This window comes from Oryzias latipes, chromosome 20 (assembly GCF_002234675.1).
Source record: "Oryzias latipes chromosome 20, ASM223467v1".
In the NCBI taxonomy this organism is placed as follows: domain Eukaryota; kingdom Metazoa; phylum Chordata; class Actinopteri; order Beloniformes; family Adrianichthyidae; genus Oryzias; species Oryzias latipes.
The window spans coordinates 23,146,435-23,160,856 of record NC_019878.2 but is presented as its reverse complement, the minus strand read 5'-3'; the positions used below and the strand labels follow the sequence as shown (position 1 = coordinate 23,160,856).

Here is a 14,422-nt window from a genome sequence, read left to right as displayed (position 1 = left end):
TTTGCTGAATTTAGGTCTTGGTAAAGCTATAATTTAACTGTATGCTGCCTGATTGTAGGTAAAGTTGTAATTGTACTGTCGTCTCCTTGGAAATGGTTCATTTTCTCGGGTCAGAGTTTCTGGATGTTGTCTGCTCAGCTTTCCTCGTTTTGGGACCTGCAGCCCTGGAGCTGTAAAGCTGGTGCAGCTTTTGCGCCTCCCGTCATCACACAGTTGATTTGTGAGCATGTTGCCCTCAGGGCAGCAATCACAGCCTGGTTTGTCACGCCGTGGCGGTTGTGTTTGTGATGTTGCACGTGTTTGTGATGACAGTCTGCACACAGCGGCTTGCTGTGCAGGGTTTTTTGTGCACGTGTGTGTAAATGCGGAGGTCTGCCCCTGCAGGTCATTGCATGCGAGCAGCAGCTGGACTCCACCTACGACGCCCGCTGCGACGTCTGGTCGCTGGGCATAACCGCCATCGAGCTGGGAGATGGGGACCCGCCCCTTTCTGAACTCCACCCAATGAGAGCCCTCTTTAAAATCCCACGGTGAGTCTTCACAAACAGGAATAAAGTTTCCTCGTAGGTCCAAAATACCAATTTCAAAACAGCAAAAAACAACATTTTTTAAAAAAAATGTGTAAAAAGGATTTAATTGTATTAGTTTTTTATTTTTTAAGTAGTTCTGGATCTTTTGATGTTGTTTTCTACTTTGAAATTTCCCCAATAATTTATCTTTAAACAGTTCTTTGTAGGACTGCTTGATACTATTTATAGTACAATGAAAACTTTTTAGCACACATTTTTTTAAAAATATATTGCACATAATTCCACAAACAATTTGTACAAAAAACTCAGTTTCAAGTAGTAAATTCTGCCATTTTCTAAAGGAAAAAAATCTCAAAAAGCTTTTATGTTTTATAACAAAAGATCAAACATGTAGATTAAAAAAAAATGTATAAATCCACAAAAAGAATTAAAGACGGGGTCAAAACGATGTAAAATTTGTCTAAAAACAGACGACGCGTCACTAAACTAGAGACGGAGTTCCAAGGAGTTCAACGGTTATGAAAATTAGACGTCATAACTCTTATTCTCTTTGTTTAAAAGTGTGTGTAAACACACTTAAAGCTAAATACTTTTTTGAAACTTTCACAATAAACTTAGAATGCAAACGATGCTAATGCTAAACCTGTGTTGTTGTCGACAGCCGATGTGATTGGCAAACCGGTGAACTCAAGACAAAATTAAATCCATCGTCAGCAGAACAACCTGAAACAACCCCAGATCATGAAACTACCCCCACAGATTTGAAACTCTAACTTCTAAAATGCTGTTATAAATCTGTACAAACTGGATCTTTACATACAGAATGTTACTTTTTACTGCTAAAATGATAAAGTTTATTCTTTTTTTCATTCTATTATGTTTTGTTTATAGTTTGGGCTTTGTTGCAGTTTACAAAAAGAAATTATAATATTTTTTATGCATGAAGTACTTTGTCAAATTTATATTTAGGCTAGTATGGAATTGTGGTTTTTCATCCCAAAACCGTTTTCCAATAGCAGACCCTGTACGACTCTGTTGTTTGTCCCTTCAGGTTAACGACTTTAGAGTATATGTTTGTTGTCGGTCTCTCCTCTGTGTCGTCCTGAGCAGAGCTCCTGTCACTCAGCTGATTCTGCAAAGCCCTACAGCTCTGAACTTGTTTCTTTTTTTTTTGCATGCCATCCATCCATTAAATCTACTCACTCTATGCCTTCCGTTTTTTCCGTGCAAAATTTTGGAAATATTTAATCTTTTCTTCAAACAAGTTTCTTGTTTTTGCAAATACAGAACCACACGATTAAAAGTTATAAATGAAGCCGCCTTTTCGCCAAGTTAGTCCACCTTTACTTTGAAACAACCCCCCCTGGAGCTAACTGACCGTCACCCAGCACAGGGTGTTTTCATTACTTGACCGAGTCCACGGAAAGTCACTGTAAGGCTACGGCAGAGCGGTCATGTGACACACATTCAAGAACGCACTAAGCACTCTTTTAGCCTGTGGAGTTCACACTGGACAAGCAAGGAGGGGCTTCTTCTTCTTGAATCACACTCCAGGCTTTTTCTTGCACAGCTCTATGCCGATACATGAAAGACTTGGTGTGGCATAATTTCGGCCAGACGCAAACTGCAATTATAAATTTCACCTTTATGATTCATTTTTAAACTGTTGAAAAGGATCCATTAAAATGTCACCGCAAAATCAGAGTCCCTGATTGGTCATAATTTGCACGTAGAGCTTAAAAACGGTAGTAGGAACTTGCATAGCTACATGTGAATGTGCGCTGACGTAGCCTTTTTATTGGAAGTGGTAACTTGAACGCGCGTTTGGCGACGGCGGGAGGAACGTAGCTTTTAACCTGGGCTTTCGCTGTGACCCAAAGGAGACGTCTTCTGCTCCACAAACAAGACGAGCGTCTGTCATCTGGTTCCAAACGCCTTTTTCTAGCTTCTCCATGTACCAGGCCCCCCCACCCAAAAAGCGATCCACTCTGTGGGGGGAGACTGAGATTACTGGAAACACTTCCTCGTCTGCTTTTCTTGTTAGCTGAAGCTGAAAACTAATTGTTTATTGTGTCCTGATTCCTTTGAGAGAACTACATAAACACTTACCGTCACTGTCACGCCAATATCACAACTCTTAGTCCGTCCCTGCCCTGAGGCGCACATAAACACACACACACACACACACACACACACGCCCAGAGTAGTCTTGTGTCTTAGCTGTCCGGTGCGTTAGCTTCAGGCCTCGCGCTCCACTGGAGCCGTCACCCAGCTTCCTCTGACTCGGTGTGACCGCTGCAGCCGGAGCTCCAGGCTCCCAGTTCACACTCAGCCCTGCTCTCCCCGCTGTGGCCTCATTTGGTGGGAGGTCACCGGAGGCGTTACCGCCACCGCTCCTCATCTCCTGGGTCCCAGACGACAGAAGCAGATCATTACAGTCAGCCTCCATATGCGCGGGTCAGAGCCGAGTTCAGGACGGAGACACGACGCCGGGAACAGTTAGAGAAATTGGAGAAATTAGAACCACAATCATCTATTTTAAAGCGTTTTATTTTGAAAAACCTGCAGACAGATTTTAACGGTTGAGGATTCAGACTAGTTCCAATTATTTGGGAGAACTAACCAGATATCTAGAGAAGAGGAAGGGTTCTTCAAAGACTTCAAACTAAAGGACGCGTGGGAGCCAAACTATCGGTTCCAGTAAAGATGTCTGTGTTGAAAGGTTGTGGGTTCAAGTCTGGACTCAGACATGTCTAATACCATGTTTCCCAGGATAGAAAGCTCTCACAAAAACATGGAACGTCAGTACGACTTTCATGACTTCTTGTTTGAAGCGTGCTTTAAAAAAGTGACTTTAAAAAAACTGTTGCATCAGCAGTTTTTACTGTTTTTGTTGTCGTTGTTCCGTTGGAGATCACCAGATCGACTTCCGCACAGGTAGCTTGGCAGAGAGTTTTTACGTCGGATGCCCTTCCTCACCGACACAACCCTGTATTTTCAAGGCACAAGGAGACCCAGATAGGCAGTAGGGCAGAAGACTGCATGTCTGCAGCTCATTGCACACCATGGGAATTGAACCCACGGCTTCCTGCATGAGCCAACCGAGCTTAAAACTGCTTAACATTCATGGTATTAAGGGATTAGACGTTTACCCATCAACCTTCTAAACCAACAGCCGTTTCTGTTCAAGCTTTAGCAAACAACAGCATTCCACACCACACTTTAAGTGGATGATTAGCTTCTTATATCTATCAGACTGTGTGGACCTGCCGTCCGTCTGAAGACACTTTTTGGTTCAAACTTTGATTTCAGACAAAAATCTCCTTTTCTGTGTGAATTGATCAGTAAAAGCATCAAAATATGTGCAGAATTCTTTATTAACTGTCTGAAACTTTAGCACAGCGTTAAAGTTTGGACAAAAACTAAAACATTTAAAATTTAAAGTCAACGTTTAATATAATAATAGTTAAGCAGCAGTTAAAATAAATTAAAATTACTAAAGGTTTCAGGGATCTTGAAGTTTTTTTTTTTGCATTAGGACCAACTACGTCTTTGGAGAAAAGCATTTTTTGAGCTGTTGACAGTTTTGAAAGCATTTACTGCATTTTCATTATCATTAACAGTTAACACGATTTGAAAACAGTACTTTGGTTTTTTTTAAATAAGTGAACCTGTGTTTTCTATACTGTGTCATAGAGAGGATTTGAATTGTTTAAACTCAGTTTTGCCGTCATACCTTGATGAACGTGTAGCTTGTTGCTCTGTCGTGTCCACAAACCTCCTCAGCAGCTGAACGGGCTGTAAATAGATGGATTTGCCGTCTATGCTGGCTGTTGTGTGACAAACAGGAGATGCATGTCCCCTCATTAAAGCCGTTCATCGCTGTCGCCCAGGTGCAAAAACCCCTGGTGCATTTGCATGCCGTCCGTGCAGCCTCTTGTCAAAAAGGTACTCAAAGCAAAGTGAGGATTAATGGTGAGCCATGTGGAGTGGGGCGACTTTAACCCGTTAACGAAAGTCTGCTTTTACCCCCTGAAATAGTTAGTCCTTTTACTGTGTTACTAAAAGTTTAGCAGGTTTTACAAGAAAGAAAATAAATTATTAGATAGAAAGATGCCGTTTTAGTTTAGAGTCTGACCAAAGGATCAAACTGCTTTAAGTTGTTTTTTAAGGAGCACATTTCCCCTATAAAACGACTAGAAGCTGTAATGTATTTAAACCTACGGTGTAAAAGAAAAGGAGATTGAGACTGTTGTTTTAAAAGGATTCACCTCTGTCTGAGGATCCTCTTTCATCCCTCCATTCTCTGAAGAAAAAGATCATTTATGTTAATAAATATTATTCATTTCAATAAGCAATAGGATTAGTTATTTAAGTTTTATGTTTAGATCTTTAACATGTCAGATGACTGATCAAAACAACAGTAAAAGCTCGAATCTGTTGCCATTCTAGAAAGTTTCAAACCCTTTTTTGATCTTTTGCTGCACCACAGTTTAGTTCCTCAGTATGTAACTGAATTTAGATGTGTAGTTTGAACAAAAAATGGATTTTACACCACTGTTGACATGGTTTGATGAAGGCGCACTCAAGTTATAATATTAGAAAGCACCGCATTTGACTTTCTTGCATTTTTTACTTTATTTAAATCTGCTGCAGCAGCAGGAGGATGATGTACTAGTTATTTATTTCACTATTTATTTATCTATAAATTTACCAGAGAACCTTTCGAAAATGAAATGTCAAATACCATCTTCTTCCTCAGTTTAAATGAGTGACAGAATGAGCGGTGTTGAAGAAGAAGAAGAAATAGCCGTTTGGCCGATTGAGTTTTCATTTCATTTTCGACTCAACAGACTCAGCTTTATTGTGAAAATGAAAAACCATTTCGTGTATTGACTTTTATTTTGATTTTTTAGTCAATGCTTCCATACTAAAGCTGCCCAAACTGGAAGAAAAAGCCTGTTTCAATGCTGTGATTAAATATTATTATGTGGTATTTTATATATTTGTATACTAAGTCTCTTTATATGTATTTTGTATTTCCTTTGGGACAACAGATGAAGATTAACCTTTGGCTAATTCTGGCATTTTTAACCATTTGTAATCATGTGGGTTTTTTTAAATAGCAGTGTCGCCTTTAAAGAAAGTATTAATAATTAATACTTAATGTCCATTGCTGTTAATGAAAGAAGCACTGACCTATCTGTCTGTCAGTCTCTTCTTTTGAAAGGAACTATATATATATATATGTTAAGCAAATACAACATTAAGTTGTCTATATATTGAAATTGTAAAACTGTTGTTATTTGTAATTGCAAATATTTAAAAGCTAGATGCTTCAACTGAATGGCAGTGAATAGCAGTGAGGTGGGGCTTGGCGGCTCTCGTTGGGTTTTTGGTTCAAACTGAACCACAACCCCCCCGGTGCATCATGAAAACGCCTTAAAAAGGTGGATCTTCTTGAGTTTTCAGATGCACCACGTGAGAAGGCGACCAGGAAATAATACTCCAGAGTTAACTTCATCATCGCCTTCATGCTTAAAAAAAACAACTCTTCATTTGACCCCAAACAGGAATCCTCCTCCCACTCTCCACCAGCCTGAGCTGTGGTCACATGACTTCAACGACTTCATCTCCAGGTGAGCGTCTGTGTTTTAAGGCGCGTTTGCAGGTCAGCAGCCGTTCTGAACGCAGACGTGCCGTCTTCGACCCCGCAGGTGTCTGATTAAGGACTTCGAGCTGAGACCCAATGTGCTGGACCTTCTGCAGCACGTGTTCATCAAGCAGACGGTGGGCAGAGAGAAGATCCTGCAGAAGCAGCTCATTGAACTCACTGACCTCAACCAGCAAATAGGACTGATCGAAAAAACCAGGTAATGAAACAGAAACCCGGTCAGTGGGGTTTGCAGCTCAGACTCTGCAGGGATTCAAACATCACTCTGCCTGGTGGCAGGACGCTCCACCATCACTGTTATCCTCTTAAAGGCAGCAGCCGTGTTTGCTGCCCTGGTGTCCTGAGCAGTTTTTCCCAATTTAATCCTGTTTCTGTCATTAAAGCCATCATGGAAAGACAGACAGAAGCACAGACAGTAATGACAGGTAACAACCGTAGGTAGCTTCTTAGTCGAGTAAGACTTCTTGTCATTGTGTACTTGCAGCTTGTTTGCATGTTGTTGTGTTTTAGTTTCAGAGACCGTTTGTTGTCTTTCATCCTCTGTGTCTGTATGAGGTCGTCTTCTGTCATTCTCAGGTGTTTCATCGCCAGCAGCCATTAGATCTGTGGGATCTATGAAGTAGAAATGATCTTTAGCGTAAAGCTAGAGCTTCTCGGCCCTAAAATAAACCCTGCTCCTAATTTTCAGCAGTTTTTTTTTTTGTAGATATTTTAAAATCGGTTTTATTGTTAATAAAAAAAGCTGCAAGCCTCGTTCAAGCTGGAAACTGGCTTTTGCTGCACCCCCCCAATGTTAGGTTAAGCGAGCGGGAGAGCCTTCAAACATAGAGCTGTCAGTAACAGGGAGGGGAAGAGGGGCGGGCTTGCCCTGCACTGACAGTCCCGCCCACAACTCGGAGGTGAACTTCTAAAATAAAACTCCTGCGGCTTTGCAGAAACTATGTCCTAGAAAAAAAAGAGGCTTTTTAAATCTGGGCTAAAAACAACATAATGGTTATTAACAGACCACCTGGAACGCTTTAAAAATATACACTATAAAAAAATCTGTTGTTTTTACAGAAAAAAAACTGGCAGCTGTGGTTGACAGAATAAACATAAAAAAAAAATATTGTCTATGTAAACAACTTTACAGGTACACCCTAAATATTACATACTTTAATGTTTTAATTTATGTAAATAGACTGTCATTTAAAATTCATTTCTGATAAAACCTACAGATACATTTTTTAAATTTGCTGGGTTATTATGTAATTTTATGATGTAACTTAAAAAAAAAAGAAAGCAGAATAAAAAAATAAAAATCCAGAAAAGCCAAAGCTGAAGCAAATGTTAGTTTTAGAAACACTTTCATGTCAAAAAGGTTAAACAAATGTTCACTTTGTGACTCTTAAAGTACTTATTCTATAAGTTGTGTCAATACAACAGACATTCTCCTGTTTCTTTATAAAGTATTTTATGCAAAAATGTATTTTTCAAAGTAATTTTCTGTGAAAATCTGGACCAAACGTGGCTTAGTAGTCAGTTTAGATGCTGAATGTTGACTTTGGGAGGATGGAACACCTGAATTTAGCCAGAATAACTAATAATCTACTTTTTGTGCCTTTAGCTCAATTTTGACAGACTAAATAAATCCTCAGGACCCTTCAGAGCCGGAACAGAAGTATGGGAGTAGCTTAGTTGTGGCCTAAAGTCTCTTCTGAGAGATCATTTCTGAGATTCAGGAGGCGATGTGTCACATTAGGAGAGCGTCGTTTCTCGGTTCGGTTTACTGTGGCCCTTTTTTTGTGGGGACAGGATCACAGACTTACCTGTTCGCTGGGTCATTCCAGGCATGAACGCATCCACACTAAGAAAGGAGGCCACCTGAAGATGCAATCCGCTGCAGACGAGGTGGAAGACCTCGCCACCCTTGAAGCTCTAGATGAGGTAAAGAAAACGTATAAACTAACCAGAGTTTTGCAGACTTCCCATGATTTGTTTAAAACCCTCATGAAGTCGCCTCTATCCTCTGGGGATTTTTGAAAGACATCCATTCAAAGAGGCATTTTTGTCAAGTTCGGGGCCCCAGAGGAGATCATTTTTCCCGCCGTCACCCCTGCTGGTCTGCGGGGGAAAGAAAAGCCTCCCCGTCGATCAAAAATATTTGCAGCAGTTGATCAAACCCAAGCTCAGCTGTGACATCTTGAAGGATCCAGCCTTCCTTCGCCGCCCGCCGATGTTCCCCGCCATCTTTCATGCTGGGAGGCGGATGCTGCTGAGGAGAGAGCGGGGAGGAGGATTGATGGCTGCCTTTACAGACAGATCAAAAGGCTTTTGTTTTTTTCTGAAAACACTCTTGACCTTTTAACTGTTGGTTTTTTTCTTTTTCAGAACATTGTGACAGAGCAGCTTCAGAGTCGATACAGCAGAGATCAGATCTACACCTACGTTGGAGACATCCTCATCGCCGTCAACCCCTTCCGTAAGATGGAGATCTATACGCCTCAGGTCAGGTCTTTAACCATGACTGGATCGTTTTCCATCTTTCTGCTTTTTATTTTTGGTCGACTTTGCACTGAAGCAGTTTCTGTCGGCCGTGAACTTCTTCCTGACCTTTCACCGACTTTGTCCATCCTCCCCTTTCCACATGGAACATTTCAGTTTATTTGACTTTTCTCTTTTCAGCACACTAAGATGTACATAGGAGCAAAGCGCACAGCAAACCCGCCGCACATTTTCGCCGTTGCCGACATCGCCTACCAGTCTGTGGTGTCGTACAACACGGACCAGGTAACACTTCACTGCAGCAGGTGGACAGAAGACTCAAACATTTAAGAAAGGTGTTCTGTTCTGGCCCGAGATGTCTTCATCATCTTGATGCTATGTACGCACCAAGGATGTGATGCGCGTTCAATTGCGCGCTGAAAGTGTAGCAAACGGTGTTCACACGGGTCTGTCGCTACCCGTTAACAGACGTTGATGCGGGGAACAGGAAAGCTTTGAAAGTCCAAAACGCTACTAAACTCGCGTTTACGCAGACTTTTCATTGAAAGTGGTCGCTTGAACGTGCGTTGGCGAGCCCGATGGAGACGTAGTGTTAGACTTAGTGTATAGAAAACCACCGTTTTATTTCAGCTTGTTGCTAAAACATTTAAAAAAAAGTCTTCCTAATGTCAACCTTCTTCTGCTCAGGCTGAAAGTCTGACTTTGAAACGCGTGTGTGACTTCCTGTCTGCAGTGTGTTGTGATCAGTGGAGAGAGTGGAGCCGGGAAGACCGAGAGCGCCCATCTGCTGGTGCAGCAACTGACGGTTCTTGGAAAGGTGGGTCAGTGAAGGCATCGTCCTGTCATCTCTGATTCTCTGCATGGCTGTGGACAAAGGGCACTTTCACACCAGGTCCACACTGAAAGAAGTCCTCTCTGTGGGAACACTGCTGAGCGACGCTGCTAGCAGTTTAAACAAGTTCTTCCTGGTTTTTCAGTCCAGTTTCCTTCTCTCGACTCTCAAACGTCACCTACAGCAAAATGAAGCCTGCAGGAGGTTTGTCATGCAGGCTGTGTTTCAATTACCTCCCTAACTAGTAAATAACTAGAGAGCGTCACCAGAATCTCTAGTTTTTGTTTTGTCTTGTTTTTTAAAAAAATGACAAATGTGACGTCACCAATTTCCCTAAAGTAAAAACCTTAAAACGAATATTTTAAATTTAACGAAGACTATTTATGAGTTTACTGTGTTCTGAAGTTAAAAACCTGGATAGTTTAAAAGAAAAAATGAATTACACACACATGAGAGAGCATAGAGAGCTGTGTGCATCGATGCTTTCTAGATTGACAAATATTGACCACAATGCTTTGCATTGAACGATTTTTAATTAAAAAAAAAATGATATACATTTATCTTTTTTATTCATGGATTCATAAAATGTCTTCGTAAAATGTTCATATTCATGAGGTTTTTACTTTAGGAAATTGATGTCATCATACTTCGCCGTTTAGAAAAAACAAAAAAAAAGATGTGATCATGGCGTCCGAATGACTTAGAAAATCAAGGGCACTAGATATAAAGGTTATAAAGACACAAGAACATTGTCTTTTGTCAAAGTTTGACCGTCTTTTCCTTCCATCATTGTGGGTTTTTCTTTAACAGATTTGTAATTTTTTTAACAGATTTAATTTTTTTAACTCAAATATCAAATAATATTCAGATGAACTTTTTAAACACCTCAATCTTCTGTCTGATGCAGATTCTGTATCTTCAGTGTCTAAAATGCTCTTTTCATGCCGTTGAAGTGTCCTGATGTGAGTCAGCTGATGCTCCAGCTGCTCCCACTTCAGATTTGCATCTTAATTGAGAATAAGATTATATTTCCTTTTCATTATTTACTCTTTTGTTGTTGATTCTGGCTAGCAGACGGATCGCTCGGCGTGAACATTTGTCAGGTTTTTTGTATTTTTTTATTTTTCAGGCCAACAACCGGACGCTCCAGGAGAAAATCCTGCTGGTCAACAGCCTGGTGGAGGCGTTCGGAAACGCCTGCACCGCCATCAACGACAACTCCAGCCGCTTCGGAAAGTACCTGGAGATGAAGTTCACCTGCGGGGGAACGGTGGTCGGGGCAAAGATATGCGAGTATCTGCTGGAGAAATCCAGAGTCATCCACCAGGCCGTGTAAATACCGCATCCTCTTCCTGTCCTCCACACAATCATTTAAATGTTGTCCTTTTTCTGAAAATCAGAGAAACTCAAAGGTTACTTTTCCACCCAGTGGCCACAGATTAGAGTGTAATTGACTGTCTTTTTTCCCCCTCAAGTTCACCTCTAACTCTCCATTTCAAAGCGTGACATTTGCCTTCAGCGGGCTCCTCGGTCACTCCGGCTTCTCCTCTTATCTTCTGTCTGCGGAGCGGACCGGGTCAAGTGCAGGGGCGAGCTTATTTCCTGTTTGATCAAAGATTGTGGTCCTTCCAGGAGCTTCAAAGGCAAACCCAAGCGTTTCATTAGGAGGCAGACAGAAGGTTGAGAGTGGGCTTGATTTGGCAGGAAGCAGCGTGTGCAGAGCTTCCCATTGAATGGATCTACTGTGAATAATTGGTTGTTATTCCTCAGGAGATGTTCTGACAGGAATGTCTCTGATTTTGAAACCGTGTTTGCTCGTTTCATGAGTTTTCTTCTGTTAAAATTATGAATTGTTTAGTAAAAAAATAGCATAAAAATGCAAGTAAATGATGCATTAAAAGGCTGTAAATGATAGTTTCCACAAACAGCAGCTCCTGCTACAGTTGTGGTTTTAGGCTCTTTGGTGCCACGTCTTCATTTACATCTTTTTGCAAATTATTCTACTTTGAAGGCAAATGTCCTAAAGTATTTACTCTTCTTCCTTTAAGGCACTTCACTCTGAACATTCGATATGCAAAATACCTACTTTATCTGAGCTGATCCATTCCAGATCATCTATGTGGGGAATATTTTCGTTAACAAGACCCCCTCCCATTAAAATGGTTTTTGTTTTGGTGTTTTTAACATGTTTTTGCTGCATTTTTCTGATACTGGAGGACATGTATAAAAAAAATTAAGATAAAAATTACATCTCTAAGCATTTCCTTATTCAGATCGTTGTAAGTCAGGATCTGAGGCATCCACTGTCAGACAAATATCCATGAACGTCTTTGTTTTCCTCGTCCACGCTGGAATCTGGATCTAAAGTGTTTGTCTGGATAGATCTTGATATTAGTCGCCATATTTATTGCACGGCTAATGTTAGGTTGTGGCTGTGAGGGGCTGTAAGCTAGGGGGAAAGAGTGTAAACAAAAGGAGTAATGAATAAAAAAGGCACAACTTTCTGATGAACTCCTGCCGCTCTGCAGAAATTGTCCTAGAAAACAGCACGTTTTTTCTTCAATTTTGGCTAAAAACAGCATAATTATCATGAAAAGAGGATCAGTGGGAGTTTAAGCTTGCAATAAAAATCCAGTTGAACTCTTTGGAACATCAGAGTCTGGGACTAAGTAGTTTTTAAATAACTTTTTAAAAATTTGCTCCTACAAAACTTACCAAAAAAATAAAATCAATATTGAATTTTATTTGTACGTTTGACTGACTTCAAACTGGGATTGAATAATCGGTCTGTTTAAGTTCAATAATGTAAAATATGAGTGTCTCACAGTTGAATCTCTAAGCTCAGCTTGTTCCACAGAGGTGAGAGGAACTTCCACATCTTCTACTACGTCTACGCTGGTCTGGCTGACAGGAAGAAACTGGCCCACTACAAGCTCTCTGACAGCAAAACACCAAAGTACGTCGACAGACTTGAGTCTTTTTGTCGGTGCCACAGCCTCGGCGCTCTCCTGAACTTTCTTCTTGACCTCCGTCTTTTGCTTCTGCAGGTATCTGTGTAACGAGCACATCAAGTTAGGGCCTGACATAGTGAGCAACGCTTTCTACAAGGAGCAGTTTGACGCAGTGGAGCAGTGCTTCAAAGTCATCGGCTTCACCCTGGAGGTAGAGAAACTTCATCACAAAGAGAAATCCCCGCCCACAGGATTTCCTTTGATCGCGTGCACATCCCGCCCACTCTCTGCTTTGTCTTGCTAAAACTAGCATGATGTATACGAGCACGCCAACACGCCATTTCTCCTGCAGCTAATGAATGAATGGAGCTGCTGCAGGACTGGCTGACGTGCAAACACAAAGCCACACCCACATCTGGAAGTCACCTTTAACAGCATCTGTGAAAACCGGTTCCAAATTCTGCCTGTCCTGGTTGAGATTTGCAGGATTTAAGCACAAGCTGCATGTGTGACTGAAATCAGTTTCAGCTGTCAGATAAATTAGCATACGGGCTGAACGGTGGTGCAGTGGTTGCCTCATAGTCCTGGGTTCAAATCCCCATTGCCACCATTCTTTTTGTGTGTGTTGCCCCCCCCATTTCCTCCCAAAGCTCTCTAAATTACCCCTTTGGTGTAAATGTAACTGTGTGGCTCCAGTCATTGGGATAGGCTCCAGCAACCTAGTGTCCCTAAAAGGGATTTAGCAGCTTCTGAAGATGGATGGATGGATGAAGAAGTCAGCCTACATTTAATTGTTTTTATGTCTAAGATACACACAGGTTTCCGTAGCTGCCAAAGCAGCCCCCACTATCCCCTCGCCACCACCATGCTTGACAGTTTGGACGGTGTTTGAGTAAAATATTTTCAAAAGAGGAACTTTTTCGACCATATTTTTTATGCTTATACCGTACATGTAACTCTTTTATTTCTTTATGGAGAAAAGAAGGATGCGATCATCTTTTCATCTATTTTTAAACCGTTTCCAATGGTCTTTTAATTATGATGATGGCGTTTTTAGCCAAAGACACACGTGGCTCCTATTCGTCTGCAAGTGGATGGATCAGAATAGAGCCGAGCAGGGAGATTGTTTATACTTCCCATGACACACGTGATCTTTTTCCAACCGCATTTATTCGTCTGCTCCTGATTCCCAACGATTTGACTAAAGAAATACTCAGAAATGCAGTTTTGATCTTAATTTTCTTTATACATGTCCTCCATCCAGTGTGTCTAAGAAAACATTCCTGCTGAAGCCAAAACATCCACTTTGAACTGATTTAAGAAAATTAATCATCCAATCAGTTTTAGTAAAAGTTACCAACTCCCAAAGCTGAAGTGGACTTTGTTTGATCTGTTAAACCTTTCCATTCATCAGAAAACTTTGCATTAATATGTGTGGTGACATAAGCTTCAAGGACAAATGTTTGGTTACTTTAAACATGCAAACTGAGGCCTGTAAGGTCTGAGATGCAGGTTTGTTTTTGTTTTTTTTTACATTTAAATGTGTTTTCTAACTTCACACAAGCTTTAAAACTGATTAAAACTCTTGTGTAACGGTTTGCTGATAAATAATAATAAATCAGTCTCAGGCAGTCGCCCCACAGAGCTTTGAGACTGATCGTTTTGAATTAAATGTACACTAGTGACCCAGTTTAAGAAGTAATAAGCCAATGTCCATGTCTAAAACCTGCTAGTACCTGAAACTCAGACTTTGTTAGTCAGAGTTCATGGATTTTTTTAATGTTCTGATACTTTTTCCTTTTCTTTTTTTTGCTTGACCGCTGGCTGTGAGCTGCTGGCATTGTGACGGCTAATGAGCCTCAAAGAACTGATTGCTCCTGGGATCTGCACGTCAATAATACTTATCCTGTAATCACTCTGCAGCAGCTTATCATTCTGCTGGAGAGCTCCG

The 14,422-nt window shown here is 41.0% G+C and overlaps 1 protein-coding gene across 4 annotated transcripts in view; it reads left to right on the top strand.

The window, feature by feature from the left end:
- myo3a (myosin IIIA) overlaps positions 1–14,422 on the top strand; it is a 55,132-nt gene that overhangs the window by 18,102 nt on the left and 22,608 nt on the right. For 3 of the 4 annotated variants that reach the window (XM_023950405.1, XM_023950407.1, XM_020712452.2), the window contains exons 7-17: positions 385–530; positions 6,104–6,169; positions 6,248–6,403; positions 6,588–6,629; positions 8,034–8,130; positions 8,575–8,691; positions 8,869–8,973; positions 9,422–9,505; positions 10,650–10,852; positions 12,378–12,476; positions 12,568–12,682. In XM_023950405.1, the coding sequence (XP_023806173.1) occupies positions 385–530; positions 6,104–6,169; positions 6,248–6,403; positions 6,588–6,629; positions 8,034–8,130; positions 8,575–8,691; positions 8,869–8,973; positions 9,422–9,505; positions 10,650–10,852; positions 12,378–12,476; positions 12,568–12,682 (1,230 nt within the window). The remainder of the gene's footprint in view (positions 1–384; positions 531–6,103; positions 6,170–6,247; positions 6,404–6,587; positions 6,630–8,033; positions 8,131–8,574; positions 8,692–8,868; positions 8,974–9,421; positions 9,506–10,649; positions 10,853–12,377; positions 12,477–12,567; positions 12,683–14,422) is intronic. The other variant, XM_023950406.1, reaches the window with a different exon arrangement.